Source organism: Colobus angolensis, unplaced genomic scaffold (assembly GCF_000951035.1).
Source record: "Colobus angolensis palliatus isolate OR3802 unplaced genomic scaffold, Cang.pa_1.0 Scaffold32, whole genome shotgun sequence".
Classification (NCBI taxonomy): domain Eukaryota; kingdom Metazoa; phylum Chordata; class Mammalia; order Primates; family Cercopithecidae; genus Colobus; species Colobus angolensis.
The window spans coordinates 3,645,563-3,663,624 of record NW_012116488.1 but is presented as its reverse complement, the minus strand read 5'-3'; the positions used below and the strand labels follow the sequence as shown (position 1 = coordinate 3,663,624).

At 49.2% G+C, this 18,062-nt stretch overlaps 1 protein-coding gene across 8 annotated transcripts in view; it reads left to right on the top strand.

Moving 5' to 3' along the window:
- Positions 1–18,062, top strand: part of WDR20 (WD repeat domain 20) — a 94,259-nt gene that overhangs the window by 68,927 nt on the left and 7,270 nt on the right. For 2 of the 8 annotated variants that reach the window (XM_011951442.1, XM_011951444.1), the window contains one exon: positions 9,958–11,217. The exons of 2 other annotated variants lie outside the window; for them this stretch is intronic. In XM_011951442.1, coding sequence (XP_011806832.1) covers positions 9,958–11,217 — 1,260 coding nt within the window. Of the gene's footprint in view, positions 1–7,548; positions 7,665–9,957; positions 11,887–18,062 lie in introns of those variants that run through there. 4 more of the 8 variants (XM_011951443.1, XR_001002818.1, XM_011951448.1 and 1 more) reach the window with 4 other exon arrangements.

Here is an 18,062-nt window from a genome sequence, read left to right as displayed (position 1 = left end):
CCAGGATGGTCTCGATCTCCTGACCTCGTGATCCACCCGTCTCGGCCTCCCAAAGTGCTGGGATTACAGGCTTGAGCCACCGCGCCCGGCCCAGATTTGTTTCTTAGCCTGAAGTATGGGATTCCTTAGAAGGGAGCAGGTGCACAAGACAGGCAGATTGGTGTTTTTGAAAGGTACCCTGGCTGCTTTTTGGAGACTGAATTGGAGAGATGTATTAATACATCAGGTTTCTGGGTGTCTCTTGCTGTGTTGGGTAAGACTGGGAAAGGAGCAGTTGTCAGGGAATGGAGGGGAAGATCAGAGGTTCTGGTCTGTACTTGCTAAGTTTGAGAGACCTGTAGATAGTGGGATGTATAGATCTGGAACACTAAACTAGGGGTCACAATTTGGCATTTTGTCAGCGTAGAAATAGTAATCACGTCCTTGAGATTAGATGAAAGAGTCTTCGGAGAGATGATGGCGAGAACAAAGAAGGCCTGGGACTGAGGCCTGATTATACTCCAAGATTCTGGCCATCTCAGCTACTGTTTTCAAAGGGGCACTTAACACACAGTTAATTACTACGACATTTACAACTTCACAGCCCAGAATGCTGAGGGCTCAGACACCAGCTCTGCCACTTTCTGCTTGCAGGATGATGAGGGTCTCACCTCTCCGCCTCGGTTGGAAGATGGGTGGAAACATCACCCACCTGAGAGGTCTGTGATGAGGCTCAGATGAGTGAGTTCAGGCAGGGTGTTTGTGAAGGGCCTGAAGAGCCAGCCTTGGTGAGTGCTCAGTAACGTGGAGGTTGGGAGAAACTCAGAGGCTTCCTTTCCTGGGAGGGGTGGTGTTGGAAGGAAAGGCTTCTGTGGGAGGTGAGATACCAACAGTTTTGAAAGATAAATAATTTTCTAGGACAAGATGGTAGGAGCATGGCAACCCAGGCAGAGACTCAACATGTGCGAGGCCGAGGGTTGGCCCGCTGGTCACAATTACAGCAATGTGGCCTTTCAGTCTTCCTCACCAGAACACCTGTCAGACCCACCTGTTACCACATGTGCGCACACCTGCACACACCAGATCCCCAGCATCCGTTACTCTGGCCTTTGCCTCCTTTCTGGTGCCTAGTACATGAAAATATAATAAATGTTGGGATGGGCAGATGAATGGAATGGAATTATAAATTTCAGAAATCCACCTGAGATAAACATAGATGAAAAATTCCCATCTGGGAACAAGTATATTTTAAAAGGTGATTTTCCCCGTCAATTAAAAATTGTGTGCGTTTAAAGTGCTTGTTGATAGAAAAATTGGGAAATAGAGAAGTACAAAGAAGGTAAGAAAGCATCACCTCTAAACCGTGATGCTCACTGTTGACTTTCACAGTCTATGATTGTTTTCAATGAGGGGACACCATAGGGCTCACGCCTTCCACCTCCACATCTGGCCCCTGATCAGGTCAGCCCAGTGAGCATGGGCAGGCCCAGGACTGGCCCCGTCACACTGGAGGTCCTTGCTGGCGCATCTGTTCAAGACCCGAAGGAAGTTGAACGCCCCGTCCTTTCTCGCCCCTCTCAGGAAATCCTCCCCAGCTCCCTGGAGTCTCTGCTCTCCCCAGTTTTCCGGAGTAGATCTGGGGTTTCTATTTGTAGCATTCTGTACGGAGGATGCCCTTGAAAATGTCTAATGGGCCATTATTGCAAGTATCTTGGCGCACGGTTCATCTGACAAGCTCCCAGATCGTGGAGTGTGTCGTCGTCATCAGAGCTGCCCACAGGGGAGAGTCACCCAGTCACACTCAGCCCGCTGTGGTGAAGCACCCCAGAGGGACGAGGAGTTTACTTTGTTAATTTTTTTGTGGAGTGTGTGTGTGTGTGTGTGTGTGTGTGTGTGTGTGTGTGTTGTGTTCACTCTGCCCTGTTCTGAAGTTTGCTTTTTGTAACTGGTGGTTATATATTTGGGGAGGAAGAATTACAAAGGGACAGTTCTTACATGGTGATGAATGCAACCTTGTTGTCTTTGTAAAAATCCTGATTTTGGAGTGTATTCACAGAATAGCAACTTTAAAGGATTTTCAAGTATGTGTTCATTGTTGGCTGAAATATGAAATGTTAAAGAACTTGGCATTTGGCTTCTTTTGTTACTGACACGATACCCTCTGCTGTTGCCCTTCTCCTCTCGCAGGCTGTGAGGCCGAGGCAGACACACTGGGTAGGCCTCACGTCTCCTTGTGGCATTTAGATCCAGTCTTACTGAAGGGATGCTGAAGAGGAGATGGCCCTGACTCCTGGGGTGTGGAGGGACATTGCTGCCAGCCCAGGCTGGGTGGCCCATCCTGCCAGCTGCAGGTGCCTCCCAGGCGTGGGGTAAAGCTGAGCAGTGTTCTGTCTATTCTGATACAAAGGAATGGTCTGCACATTTTGTTAGTTTTGTTTCTGTTGCTTTTCTAATCGAAGGAAGGAAATGAGCCTGTAATGATCTACTCCTTAAAGCTTGAACAGAGATAAAATGACATCCGATCCCCTCTTAACGTGGCTTTGAAATACCCTTTCCTAATACTTCCTGAGCCCTCTTCAAATGCCTTTACATCATCAGAGCCTTTAGTTGCCATTTTTGCTTGTGGTTGCATTACGGCTTTTCTAGCAGCTGCTGTGGTGTTTGAATTGTTTCAGTATTTTTGTTATAAATTTATATCTGCATTTTGAAATGCAGATCCACTCACCCCCAAACTAATTTTTGTTTTTTGCTTATCATATTGATAGTAATGAAAAAGAAAAAGAAGTGCCTTAGAAAGCGTCAGTGTGAGTTGCTTTCACAAAATGACACTTTGATGTGGTTATAGACTTTTTATTCTTGTTTCATTTTAACTAGTCTAGTGTGTTTAGAAAATCTTGTCTGTTGATGGCATTTGGGATGGTAGTGTTTTCGTTGTTCGTGTGATTTTTCTTTGCATTTATATCTGAAGTGGCACGGTCTATTTCCCTTGCAGAGCTGCAAGTATGGGGAGGGCCACGCTGAGCGTTTGGTGGAGACATGGAGCCTGTATCTCCACAGAGCACTGGCCCAGAGCAGGTGTCTTGATGTACACAGAAATGTGTCCATATTTTGTTTTAAGGTTTATTTGCATTTTGGGTTTTTTGTTTTTATGAAAGTGGTTATTAAGAACGGGCCTTGGAGCGTTTTGGAGTTGGACACTAATGGAGAGCCCTGTGGCCAGGCAAGCTGCTTTGCCAGCACCTCTGTTACTTCCCCTGCCTTCCCTTCCTCTCCTTGCTGAGCACCTGCCCTGCCCATCACTCAGCGTACCCCTGCCCTGGAGGGGCTGCGACTGGGACTACTGCTCTCCTGCTTCCCACCAGAGCCATCCTGCCTCTGCCTGTCTCTTTTCCCCAGCTCCTCCTTTCTGGCCCAGGGAGCAGGTCCCTCCCCTGTCCCCCTCTCCTGGATCTCACCTTCCTCCACCAGGCACCTGCCCTGCACCCTCCTCCCCTACGGTGTCCCTTTGCTCTCAGCACCTTCTCTGCCCAACCCTGCTTCCCTGTGCTCTCTCCTAAGGACCACCTCCTCCCTGCACACTCCATCCCTCTAGGGCTCAGCTTCCTCCAGTCTCAGAGGCCTGTCCTCTGAGGCTCTGGCCCCCATGGCAGCTCCTTCCTCTTCTGCCTGCTCTCCTCATGGCACTTCTGGGTTGTTTGCTTGGATTTTCCTTCTGCTTTCCTAGTTTTTGTCCTGTGCCCTGTACGGAGGTGTGTTTTTGTTTGTTTGTCTGTTTGTTTGTTTTTGAGATGGAGTCTCGCTCTGTCACCCAGGCTGGAGTGCAGTGGCGCTATCTTGGCTCACTGCAAACCTCCACCTCCGGGGTTCCTGCCATTCTCCTGCCTCAATCTCCCAAGTAGCTGGGACTACAGGTGCCCGCCACCACGCCCAGCTGATTTTTTGTATTTTTAGTAGAGATGGGGTTTCACCGTGTTAGCCAGGATGGTCTCGATCTCCTGACCTCGTGATCTGCCCCTGCCCTGGCCTCCCAAAGTGCTGGGATTACAGGTGTGAGCCACCGCACCCGGCCTGTATGGAGGTTTTTTCCAGTTTCACACGCTCTTCTTCCGCTGCACCTGCTTCCTTGGAGATATTTGTTTATTTATTTATTTATTTCAGAGACAGGGTCTCGTTCTGTCACCCAGGCTGGAGTACAGTGGTGTGATCATAACTCACCGCAGCCTTGACCTGGGCTCAGGTTATCCTCCTTGGAGATCTGAGGATGTTGCTCTTTGCAGCCAATTTCTGTGACATTTGTGGTCATATTTATTAGCTGTAGACCTTTCTAGCCGCATACTGGGCAAAACCCAGAGGTCTTTACACACGCCCGCTTTCCATCTTGCCCTCCACCCGGCCACATTCTGCCACACTGCCCTTGGTCAAGTTTAAGACCTCTTTGTCCATGGCATGGGCAGTTGTCATAGCCTCCTAACTGGTTCCTCATCACCCCCACCCCACCTTGCATTCTGCACCTACTGCTGGGGGATTTCATGTTATTCTGCCACTTCCCTTTCTAGAAACTGTCTGTGCCTCCACCGTCTGCAGCAGCATCTCCAGTAGAAATACAGTGCCAGCCACGTGTGCAAGTTTAAATTTTCTAATTATCACATTAAAAAAGTAAAACGAGGTGAAATTAATTTTAAGAAAATATTGTATTATATCTATATATCCAAAATGTTATTTCAGCGTATAACCAGTATAAAAACTATAAATGAGATCATTGACATTCTTTTTTTCATACCACATTTTTAGAACCCTGTATATGTTTACACTGACAGCACATTCCACTTGAGACCAGTGCTGCGGGACTGGGCAGTGCAAGCGTCAGGGTCCCAGCTGAAGCCCTTTAGCTTCGGACTTCACAGCCACAGCCTGAGTCCCAGCTCACAACTCCAGACCAAATCCCCCTCCCTGCTCATGTGCTGCAGCCGAGACAGATGCCACACATGGCCTGGGACCTCACCCCCTTGGCCTGCTGCGTTGGCTGGGCTTTTCCTTGGCGCATGGCCCCTGGTGCTCCTGCCACTCCTGCCTCCCTGCCCACCCCGAAACCCCATCCCTCCAGAGGGACCGGAGTTCTGCCTCGGGGATTTGTCAATATCCTCAGCCAGATCAAGGCCCCATTGACACTGGAGAATTCAAGCTCAACAGGGAATTCCATTACTTAACATTGAGCACTGACTAAGATTTTTTTTTTTTAACTAGACTTTTTCTGAAACAAAAATATACCTTATAGTGCAGAAACTAGACTACATAATTTTTATTCTTATATTAATTAAATGTTCTAGGTATTTCTTTTTCTTAATTTGAAAAACAGGAGAAAAATGCATTCTGTTCTCTTCCTCTTTTGTTAAACCCAATCCAAATAAGCCAGAGTCATGTAAGTTCAATGACTGTGCTTCCCACGCCGGCCTGGGGTCTGAGACAGGCTGGTGCCCTGTTCGTGAGAACGCTTGAGAGTGGCCCTGCAGGCTGGTCTTCGGAGCCAGGTGATGTGTGTCTGTGGAATGGGAGACAGCATGCTCGCTCTGGGGTCTGATGGCCCATCTGTTCCCCTGGCACTGGTTCTGCTGTGTCTCTCCACCTCGGAGCCCTTGAAGTTGTTCGCTGTGGGGGTACACCTCCCCAGACATCCTGTCAGCCTGATATTTGCTTTCTGTCCTTCTGTCTTGCTCAGTTGTCCCCACCAGCAGAGGAAGAGGCCTTCCTTGGCCGTCCTGTTCAACATTGAAATCGCTAAAGTCCCCTCCTCCCCAGCACTTTCTCTTCTCTCCCTGGTTGGTTTTTCTCCACGGCACTTACCATCATCAGATCACATACATTCCACTTGTCTTCTCTTCCCACTTGAGCCTCAATTTCATGAGGGAAAGACGTCTGTTTTAATTTACGTTGTATCAGTGCCTGGCATATGGTATGCACTCAATACTGGATGGATGGATGGGTGGGTGGATGGGACTTCGGCCAAGTTTCTTGACCTCTCTAAGTTTCTATTTTCTCATGGATAGTATGGCAACAATCCCTAACTTCCTGTAGGGAGATAGGCACGATGGCATTTTCCGTTTTCCGTGCGAGGCAATTTGCTAACATTTGTAAAAATCATTAATGTATATATCTTTTGGCTCAGTTACTCCACTGGGAGTTTATCCTGTAGGTGCATTACTCACACATGTGAAAAGTGCGTGTGTGCAAGGGCATTCATTGCTACATAGATGTGCATCAGAGGGACACTTCCAGAGTAAACCACAGTTTATCCAAACGGTTGAATACCCCGCAGCTTTAGAAAAGAGTGAGTATGCTGTCTTTGTGCGCATACAGACTGATGTACAAATACACTAGGAGGCTGGGCATGGTGGCTCACGCCTTTAATCCCAGCACTTTGAGAAGCCAAGGCAGGAGGATTGCTTTGCTCCCGAAGCCAGGAGTTTGCCACCAGCCTGGACGACATAGCGACACCCTGTATTTACAAAAAAAAAATTTTTTTTAATCAGCCGGGTGTAGTGACACTCACCTGTAGCACCAGCTACTCAGGAGGCTGAGGTGGGAGGATTGCTTCAGCCTGGGAGGTCAAGGCTGCAGTGAGCTGTGATTACACCACTGCACTCCAGCCTCGGTGACAGAACAAGACCCTGTCTCAAAAAAAAAAAAAAAAAGCTATGGAATGAGAATGAGAAAGCAGAGGTAAGACAGTGCATAGTGTGCTTCCTTTGGTGTGAAAAAGAAGAGTGGATAAATGCGTATTCATATTTGCCTTGTACACGGACAAAGACACTGGAGAGAGATGAGAAGCTAGTACAGTGACTCAGGACAGAGGGTCTGGAATGGAGGAGAAGAATGTGAGTGAGGCTTTCTACTGTATACTTTTATGTGAATTATTAGTGTATCACCTATTCACACAAAAAACGTATCTTGCAAAGTCATTTTGAGGCTGAGAGAGCATGGGTGTAAGCCTCTGCCAGTGGCTGGCACCCACAGTAGACGCCGACTGGAAGTGAAGGCCAGCACCGCTGCTGTTGCTGCCCACAGACACTGATGTCTGCCTGCCACTCACCCTGATACTGCTGAGACACAGGGCGCCCCCAGAGAAGCACACATTTTCCCTGCTGTCAAGCACATGATTGACAGAGAAAACCAGTGGGTAAGGCAAGTGAGAAACCCTTACCACAAAGTAGGTGGATCCAAGGTCCTTTTTTTGGTCTGCGGTTGCTTAAACTGGTGTGCTCAGTCCACCATTGCCAGTGTGTAACAGTAATGTTTAATTAGGCCCCCAGAGGAGGATTGAAGTAAATTGGCACAGGATGTTATCTGTAAGTTACATCCACATGTCTACTTAGGGTAGTCTCAGTGCACCATTTTTTTTTTGAGACGGAGTCTGACTTTGTTGCCTAGGCTGGAATGCAATGACATGATCTTGGCTCACTGCATGCAACCACTGCCTCCCGGGTTCAAGTGATTCTCCTGCCTCAGCCTCCAGAGCAACTGGGCTTATGGTTGTGTGTGACCACGCCCAGCTAATTTTTGTATTTTTAGTAGAGACAGGGTTTCACCATGTTGGCCAGGCTGGTCTTGAACTCCAGACCTAAAGTGATCCACCCTCCTCAGCCTCCCAAAGTGCTGGGATTACAGGCATGAGCCACCATGCCCGGCCACAGTGCAACTTTTTGATACAGGAGTGAAGGTTTTTAATGTGTTTTGTCATTGCAGTAACATTTATTTTTAATGGTGCTATAACTGTTCATACCTCACCACTGCAAAGCAATACTGTTTTTACTTGATAATATTCATTTTTGAGTTCTCATGCAGCTTTTTGTTGCTTTTTTTAAGGCCCAAAATAAAATTTACTCCTAACCATGCTGCTAGAAGTTTTTATGTCCTTAAATTTCTCCACACATGGTAAATAGAGTAACAATGAAGTGATCCTAGAAAAACTGGGATTTGATTTGGTTCTGGTGAAATGTAAGGTGCAGGAATTGGGAGCCACTGTACCAAAATCAGGACGGCAGTCTAGCTCCCCAGGCCTGAGTTAGCTGGTGTAGGCCTGCCTGACAAGGCCAGCGATGGAGTGAGCTGTGGACACCCTCAGGCCCTGGGTGATCAGGTACAGCAGTGTTTGTGGAATCAAGAGTGCTGGGGTAGCCTGGGCCCGGTGGGCACAGCAAGGCCTGGCAGAGCTGTGATGGGGGACTGGAGGCCTCTTAACCCGCCGTTCACCATCACCATCATCCTTGCACCTCCCTCTACCACCAGACAAAAGCCCTGCTCCGGCCATGTACATTCTCTCTCTAACCCCCTTGCTGAAAAAGTTGCACAAAGGTCTAATGGAAATCCTGCCAGGGCAGCGCTAGGTTTTTAGGTTGTTGGCATTAGTGCAGGTCACGTGCTGTTTTTAGGTAGGTCACCAGACAGGAGGGTAAAGAGGCGGGGGATGAAAATATCGGCTGTGTCCCCAAGGCTGGCTTGCAACGTGCCTATTAATTTAAGAAGGCCTGCCATGCCATTTTACAGCAGTAAGCAGGGACACCTGCTGCTGAGTGACCTTTGCCTAACGCATGGTCCCCAGCCCTGGGCCCGCATGCTGTGTGGCGTTCAAGCCTCCATTCTTCCTGCCTGGGGTCATTTGTTAGCAACCTGCCTTCTAGGGTCTCATGTTCATGCAGTGAGCTTGCATGGCTCATTAATTTCTTTTCCAGCCGTTCTTTTGAAAATCAGGTCGTCTTATTTCTGTAATTCTCTGTAAAGATGTAGCACACATGGCCTCAAAGCCACCCAGGCATGCTTCTTGGCAGATTCTGCCCCTGTGTGCCCAGTACCCTTCTGGGACTTGAGCCAGGAACTCCCCACCTGTTGGGTGAAGTGGTGGTGTTCAACTTACCTGGGGCTGCTGGGCTTCTAAAGGGACACTGTGACCGGGCAGATGGTGCAGTAGAGAGCATTTGGCAGTAGGAGTTTCTAGGTAGAACTTGGGAGTCTTGGAACTTCTGGACGCGTTCTGGTGATGTGATTTTGCGCTCAGACGCTCTGGAAAGGGACCGCCCCTGTGAAAGCTGTTGCACTGGCAATCCCCATTGCAGGATTGGTTGGCAGGCAGGGAAAGAGACTTGTGCCTTTGGTGGGGTGGGGTGGGTATTTTTACCCTTTGTTATTTGGGTTTTAAAGGCAAGACTACTGACATATGCCTGTTAAAGAAACATGTTGGTCAGGGTTCCAAAGTTAGCATGGAGCAGAGTGATGGTAATGAGACACATGCTTCCGAGTGAATCATCAGTGTATCTCTGTCAACGCCAGCAGAGAGGCTTTCGAGGAGGTGCTTATGGAGATGCACATGGGGCGGTGCGTGGGAGTGAGGCGGCCTCGGTGGGCCCAGGCTCTGTTTTGGAGTTGTGTGTGCTGCCAGCCGTGGGCTGCGGATTTCACTCCCCACCTTCGAGCCACCAGAGCAGAGGGGCAGATGGAGCCAGCCCGTGACTTACAGTGACAGTAAATGCAGAGAAACCCGTTAGGGTGACACAGAGCTCTCCTGGCTGTGAGGACTCAGAGACTTTACCTGCGGGTCATCACGGAGGGGATGCCACATGTAGATGCAGTGACCCCCAGATCCCCCAGATTCAGACACTCCTACTGTTAAGGAAGAAAGATCCCAGCAGGGCTGTTCCCTCTCCAGTGAGTCCTGGGCCTGGCATAGCGCCTGACACTTTGTGGCCCCTCTGCAGATATTTGTTGGCTGCCTGGCTCCCTCAGCCTAACGCCAGTTTTAGAAAGTAATTCTAAATTACTCCAACAAGGCCAGAATGCTCCTTGCTGGCTTGGCTGACTGCAGGATAAAATGTGGAGGGCCCGGATGGACTTGCTCCTTCCTACCGGAAGCACACAAGTTTTCTTGCTGGAAAAGTAGACTTTTGAGACTTCCCCATTGTGCTAACTTGTTCTCCTTTGTCTTCACAGAGACTAATAGACAAGTCACGAGTTACCTGTGTCAAATGGGTTCCCGGTTCGGAAAGCCTTTTCCTAGTAGCCCACTCGAGTGGGAACATGTACTTATATAATGTGGAGCACACGTGTGGCACCGCAGCCCCCCACTACCAGCTCCTGAAGCAGGGAGAGAGCTTTGCCGTGCACACTTGCAAGAGCAAATCCACGAGGAACCCTCTCCTTAAGTGGACGGTGGGCGAGGGGGCCCTCAACGAGTTTGCTTTCTCCCCGGATGGCAAGTTCTTAGCGTGCGTGAGCCAGGATGGGTTTCTGCGGGTGTTCAACTTTGACTCAGTGGAGCTGCACGGCACGATGAAAAGCTACTTTGGGGGCTTGCTGTGTGTGTGCTGGAGCCCGGATGGCAAGTACATCGTGACAGGTGGCGAGGACGACTTGGTGACAGTCTGGTCCTTTGTAGACTGCCGAGTGATAGCCAGAGGCCACGGGCACAAGTCCTGGGTCAGTGTCGTAGCGTTTGACCCCTACACCACTAGCGTAGAAGAAGGTGACCCTATGGAGTTCAGTGGCAGCGACGAGGACTTCCAAGACCTTCTTCATTTTGGCAGAGATCGAGCAAATAGTACACAGTCCCGGCTCTCCAAACGGAACTCTACAGACAGCCGTCCCGTAAGTGTCACGTATCGGTTTGGTTCCGTGGGCCAGGACACACAGCTCTGTTTATGGGACCTTACAGAAGATATCCTTTTCCCTCACCAACCCCTCTCAAGAGCAAGGACACACACAAATGTCATGAATGCCACGAGTCCTCCTGCTGGAAGCAATGGGAACAGTGTTACAACCCCCGGGAACTCTGTGCCACCCCCTCTGCCACGGTCCAACAGCCTTCCCCATTCAGCAGTCTCAAATGCTGGCAGCAAAAGCAGTGTCATGGACGGGGCCATTGCTTCTGGGGTCAGCAAATTTGCAACACTTTCACTACATGACCGGAAGGAGAGGCACCACGAGAAAGATCACAAGCGAAATCATAGCATGGGACACATTTCTAGCAAGAGCAGTGACAAACTGAATCTAGTTACCAAAACCAAAACGGACCCTGCGAAAACTCTGGGAACACCCCTGTGTCCTCGAATGGAAGACGTTCCCTTGTTAGAGCCGCTGATATGTAAAAAGATAGCACATGAAAGACTGACTGTACTAATATTTCTTGAAGACTGTATAGTCACTGCTTGTCAGGAGGGATTTATTTGCACATGGGGAAGGCCTGGTAAAGTGGTAAGTTTTAATCCTTAATGCTGCACCAGATCTAGAACTTGAATAGGTAGTGACTTTTTTTTTTCCCGTGGGAGGGGTGGGGTGTACAATGAATGTGAATGACACTTCTTATTCTTAATGTAAATCTAAATGCATCAGAGCCATAATTTTGGATACTGCATGCCATGTAATTCTGAATCATTTGATAATTTACCTTAGAGCATTTAAAAAAATATAATCAAACTAATTGCCAGCCAAGTCAGTCTCATCCTCCTGGGAGTATATAGAGTCCCAAGGTTAGCGCTCCTGTATTAGACTATTTCAATTTTAGGAAAATCATGACCATGTGGGGAAACAATGACTTTAAAATGCTGAAATTAAAATTTATGCTTTAACTGGAATATTTTTGCTTAACTACTCAATTAGAATATTGTACACCTGATCAGTGTGTGTTCAGCACAGATGGCCATGAATTGTCATTTATAGTCCAATTTTTTATCTTAATCATAAAATGTTTAGGAATCTATGAAATTTAACTTTAGGAACAAAAAGTTTCGCAGGGTTGATTGATATTATTTTTACATTGTTCTGGCAATCCACAGAAAGAGAAGAGCCTTAATTTTTAAAACCCATTTTAGTCATTTTATGACAATTAAAGTTGTTTAATAAACATCTTTTTTCAAAGAAGCAGTTTGTAGCACTTTGATTGAGATTCTGTGCATAAAATACCCACCTCACTCAGAGCCCGGACAGTTCGTAGGAGCTGCGGGCTGAGGACGCCAACAGCATTGCAGAAGTGCCTCTTGCCACACAAGCGAAGACCTTTTATGTCAGATGCACTTTGCTTGTGTGTTTTCCCAACAAGGGAAAAGGAGTTTTTTGGTTTTTTGCTGGGGGGAGGTGTGGTGGGGGAGGGGGATTGGGTCCGAAAGGCCCGTGACTCCTCTGCTCTGTGAGACCCCCCCAGGGCTTCCGACTTCTCCCTTACTTGGCCCTTGTTTGGACTTGGTCCCCACCCCCACCCCCAGGAAGCGCAAGTGCAGATTTCCCCTTTCCTTGTTCTTGGATGGCAGCTGTGGTTCCGGGATTACTCTTGGGATGCCGTCGCTGGCCACGTGCTTAGGCTTCGTTCTCAGTGGCTCCCACCCCAGCGCCTCAGCCCAAGGCCTGGTGGCCTGTGGCTTCCTCGGCAGCGGGAGGCTCTGCTGCTCCCCTGGAGGCCGCAGCCTTTCACCCTCACTCTCTGCTGCTGCACAGGGAGCTGCTTTTCAAATGCCGGTTTTCACAGTGGGTGAGATGGCCCCTTGAACCGTATGTTCCATGTCAAGATGGTGGTTATCTTCCTTGTTAACTCATTTTGTACATTTAGGTTTTTCTGGTTTGCACACCTTTGTAATTAAATATAGAGAGAACGATCACTTATACCGGTTTGCGTAGTGAATATGATTCTGCAAAGTGAAGACCTGGTGGCTTTTCTTTCTCTGCCATGTAAAGACCCTGGTAGCTGGAGCAGCAGCTCCCTGTGCTCTTAGTGCAGCCCTCCCAGGAAAGCCGGGCCAGGTCCCCAGGCCTGCTTCCCATCAGCAAACCTGTCACAGTGGAGCCGTCCACCCTGTGCCCGTCGCGGGCCTTAACGCAGTGGTTTCTGTTCAGTGTGATGGCATGGCAGCATGCTGCCACCTGGGAACCACAGCAGCCTTCAGGTGCATCTCGCCTGTCTGTGCCTTTCACATCCCTGAGCACCACTTCTAGGAATGTTCGTATCCTCTCTACCTGTGGAATACAGGCCTTTGTTCCTAAAGGTGAACTGATCTAAGGTAGCCATGACAGCCATCCTTGTGGACAGCTTCCGCTTTGGAGGCCAGATTGGGTCATGTGGAGAGATTAGTAATGAACCCTCCATGTGCAACTTTATGCACCTACATAGTTGTAAACATCCAGTTTCAAATGCTTCTGAGGCATTGAGTATGCAGTTTCAAAATTCAGGACTTAGTATTTGGCCTAAATAGAGAGTGGCTGATCCCAGGTAAGTAGCATTTGCGGTGACATTAGGGCGGCCTTGTGGTTCTGAAGGTGTGTCCCACGGCCAGGGAAGCCGCGGGGGTGTGGCCCGAGTAACCAGCGTGACCGACTGGGCACTCTGACTTCTCCCCGCTCTTTATCATTCTCAGTCGCAGTGGCTGGGATGAAAGAGGGATTACAGGGGTACACTGACTGACAGGTGACTTAGGAGTCGTTTGCTGATAGGAACCAGGGGTGGGAGAGGCAAGAGGAGGAGGTTATGTCTCCTTTAAAAACAACTCTGAAATGTGCTATCATCTAGTATGGAGGCCTGTGTGTGTCTGTCTCCCACCTCCAGTTTTAAACACTATGATATTGTCAGTTTGGGATTTGGGGCTTGATCACAATCTTTTTCTTCCAGTTTTTGCCAAGGAGTGTACTGTCCTTAATGTCTGTCTGGTACCTTGTCTGGGGCCCCTTCATTGTGTCTCCGTGCCCTCCCCAAGGCCCCTCTTGCTGGGTTCAGAGCCCACTGGAGAGCACTGTGCCAGCCTAGGGAGGGGCTGCCTTTGACTGCATGTCCCGACCCCTGGCTCAGCCCAGGCTGGCCCAGGCCCTGCAGGGTGACATCACTCTGCGTCCACACTGCCCCTCTGACTGCTGCCCCTTTCTTTGACAGCCGGCAGAGCACTTCTGCAGGCAGGATGACAGGATGCAAGGTGTTCTCCAAGACCAGAACTAAAGGTGCCCGACAGCTTGAGAAGAGGGCACTGGAGAGAGGGGCGGGGAAGCGCCCTCCTCCTCGGCTGTGCTTCGGAGTGATGGCTCCCGCAGACCTGGGGAGGGCCGGGGAGGGGTGGCACCGGTGGTTCCTCGTATCAGGTGTGTAAGGTACAACGCGTGCTGCTAACCCTAAGAGAAACTTGGGGAAAATATTTGTATTTTTCTCACCAAACTTTGAGCTTCCTCATTGAAATTTTTCAGTTTTTCAGCCTAAACATTATTATGGGCAAGAATATCTTTTCTAACCTAATCTCTGGAATAAAACACAGCATTTGGCAAGAAGAGGCTGTTAACTCCTCAGTCAGCATCACTGTTCCAGCGTGTACCAAACCACAGAGATGAAAAGCTCAGATGAAAGTCAGGTGCATGCTGTGTGGCCGGAGAATCCCGCTCCCACCCGGTGAGGGGGTGAGCTGGGCCCTGGGCGGTGTCAGATGCCTTCTGAAGGTGCCAGGCCAGGGCCAGGGGAGCCTCTACTTACCTAACTACTCGGGTTGGCCTTTTTCACCAGAATTCAAGAAGCCAGGTTTGTGCCGTGACTGGGATGGGGCAGGCTTCCAAACACTGCCGGCAGCCCTGGAGCCTTTCTCTGAGGCTTTTTTCGTATTCAGAAGGGGAAATAAAATTCCCCCAGAGGCCTGGAGAAGGGAGCCTTTGGAAAAGCTTGCCTTCTTTTAAAAGCAAATTCATGTGCAGGAGTAGACACTTCACAAATAACCAATAACTTTGGGGTCGAAATTTGCTTAAATCCTGGTAAAGGATCTCATTTCTCTTTTGTGCTGATTGAACCTTCTAGCAATTTGGAAGTGTTCTCCTGTGAACCCTTAACTGGGGACTGAGGGCAAATGCCTCAAAAATGGAGGCGTGGAGAATCAGAAAGGAGCTATCACAATCCTGTCTCAAAGGCATTCGGGAATTCTGAGGAAGAATTGCAGTGACAGGACAGGATTTTTTGGGCGAGGACACCCTCCAGTCGGGGCCCAGGGCTCTCCACTGGCTGACTTCACCCCCAGGGCCCAGCTGGCACGTGGCCAGGCAGCCGTTTCTCCCCATTCCCTCCACTTCCTGGGGTTCATTTTAAATATTAAAGAAATTGTGAAGTATGATATTAGTGCTGACGTTGCCTGAGTACAAGGTCCTCATCACCTCTTGCCTGGGAGGGAGACAATTTCCTTTCTTTGCTGAGCGAGCTCAAAGTGTGAGGAGGAGAAAGCCTAGGGGTTGCGGGCGGCTGGAGAAGGGATCCACGGAAACCCAAGCGCCACCTCATGCATGTGTGACTGCCCAAGGAAGAACTGGAAGCAGTTCACCTGTGGATTTTCTGGGGAAGGACTCATGGAACACAGCGTCTGGCGTCCAGCTCTGTGGGTGAGGGCTTGGCGGGGGATCCAGCGGCCCTGCCCTGCCTCCAGCGCCGCTGGATGGGGGAGGGATTGGCCTCTGACTGTGGGGTTGCACCATGACGGTCGGTGTGCCCTCGGCTGAGGGTTCGCTCCTTAGCAGTGAAGAACCTCCACGTGCGTGGGTAGGGGTCGGGTGACCTGGAGACACCGCCTCCGGTCTGGTCTGGGTGACAAAGGTGAAGGTTGATAGTCTGCCGTCCTGGCGGCAACCTGCAGGGCCCCCTTGTCTGGAGCACGCTCTTCGCCACAGGCCGATTGGGACTGTCATGTGTTGCTTTAAGTTAACAAGATGTGCACACCACAGTGACCCCAAGGGATGTCCCAGAGGGAGGAGACATGGGTCTGGCAGAAGTGAAGTCTGTGGCTTTATATTTAAAAGCACTCGATTCAGCTGTTACCTTTGAAACTCAGAGCCTAGTTACCAACTGTAAGAACAGGCTTTCCAGAAGAGGGAGGCTGTCTCACTGATGCTGATTTTTTTTTATTCGTTTCTGCATCTGTTACATGAACTTTGTGTCATAAATTACTATCCCTTCATTTGAAAGTGTAAAAGAAAAATTTCCTGCATTTTTATCATTTCTGTATACTTGAGTTTATTAAAGATTGTTATGTTAGGCAACACTGTATAAAATTGTATGGGTATTTTGAGTGAAAGTCAAAAGTAAAATTCACATGTATTTCCTTTTTTATATTTTCATCTAATTTCTTGACAACTTGAATAAATTTCATAAAGAGCCTTCCTAACATGAAATATTGGTAAATTAAATTCTTAACTGTTGCAATAATTAATGAAGCTTTAATATCAGTATTGTTATTTTATAATTTTAAGGAAATCATGTTTCTGTTTCACGGCTTTGTTTTTTAGCTGTTCCCTTGTCACTGTCACAGCTAACGAGACTTACTGCATTTCCTGCATACTTGATATTCTGAAGTACTGTGGGACTGTCCTCTGTATATTGACATTAAATAAACGTGTGTGAGTGAACTGTAAATGTAGATAATTTTCAGTAGTCATTTTCACATCTAAGCTTTAAAAATCCCAGTGAACCAAAACAAGAAAAGTTTTTAAATGTTGTAAAATTAAGGGCCTTGTTAATGTTTATAGAACAGCCAGCCACCGGAATTGCTCCCTCTTACTTAAGCTGACTGTGTTTCTCATGGTTGGCAGCATACTCGATGAAATGTTCTGCGTCCCAGAACCCATTTGATGTGGTCCTCGTCTATGCCAACTCCAGTCCGGGAGAAGGACTGTTGATTGGCGTTTCGGCTGAGCTGTGTAGAGGCTTCTGTTTAGTGAGAATGCGGACGTTCTGAAGTCTTCCTGGGCCGCGAGCTGGCTTTGGTTACATGGACTCACTATCCCGGAGGCTGGACATCCGACATTCTGTCCAGCCACGCAGCCGGCAGCTGGGAGAGTGGAGAAGGTGGCGGCCGGTAAGCTGCTGTGTTTTATTTTGCTGTAAGTTCTGGGATACATGTGCTGACCGTGCAGGTTTGTCACGTAGGTATACGTGTGCCAAGGTGGTTTGCGGCACCCATCCACCCGTCATCGAGGTTTTAAGCCCCGCGTGCGTGAGGCGTGTGTCCTAGTGCTCTCCCTCCCCTCGCCCCCAGGTAGGCTGCTTTCCGGAGGAGCTCTTTTCCTGGCTAGAAGTTCATTGTTTTCCTTCTCCTCATCTTGAATAGTGTTTGCTGAAGGCTTTGTGCTGGCGTGAGGTTGTCCTGCTGTAGACGCCAGGCCCATCGTCGGTGCAGTTCGCTGCCTACACAGGGCAGTGGGCGGCGTTCCATTCGGGATGAGAAGAACTCGCGATTTACATTGTCTCAGTATGACATGCTGTCCCTCACTCTTGACAGACGATGTAGCTGACCTGAGCTGCGCCCTGGCACCCGCAGGGCTAGCCCCCCTGCCTGAGGTGTGGCAAGTGAGGGCGAGCTGGCCTGAGACACAACCCTTCATCAGGCCCTTGTGCTCCCATTTAATTGTCACGTCCCTGCTGTGTCATGAGACATCCAGGTCCCACTCAGCTGCCTCTCCATGGTGGCGGCCGGCTGAGTCCTGTGCTCTGCCTCTAGCACGTTCATCGGGTGGGAACTCCCAGAAGCTTCCTGTGGTGCTGTCTCTGGAGTGCTGGCTCGGCAGAGCCTCCAGTGCTGACCTGTCTGCACTTTTTGTCTTGAGTCTGGGCTGCCAAAGCAGAGGCAACATTCAGACCTACAGCTCTCAAAAGCGGCCTCCTGGGGCCTGCCGACTGCCACAAGAGCGCTCCAGGGCTCTGTTCTTAGCGCTGAACAGGGTGTTTTTGTTGGTGTTTTTTGAGACAGGGTCTCACTCTGTTGCCGAGGCTGGAGTGCAGTAGCATGAACATGGCTCACTGAAGCCTTGACCTCCTGGGCTCAGTGATCCTCCCATCTCAGCCTCTTGAGTAACTGGGATCATAAGCACACACCACCAAACTCAGCTAATTTTTGTATTTTTATTTCCGTAGGTATAGGGTCTTCCCATGTTGCCCCAGCTAGCATCGAGTAGATTTTAAAGACGATTAAGTTGGCAGCAAGTTTTGTTTTTTGTTTTTTTTTTAAGAAAACCATGGCCGGGCGCGGTGGCTCAAGCCTGTAATCCCAGCACTTTGGGAGGCCGAGATGGGCGGATCACGAGGTCAGGAGATCGAGACCATC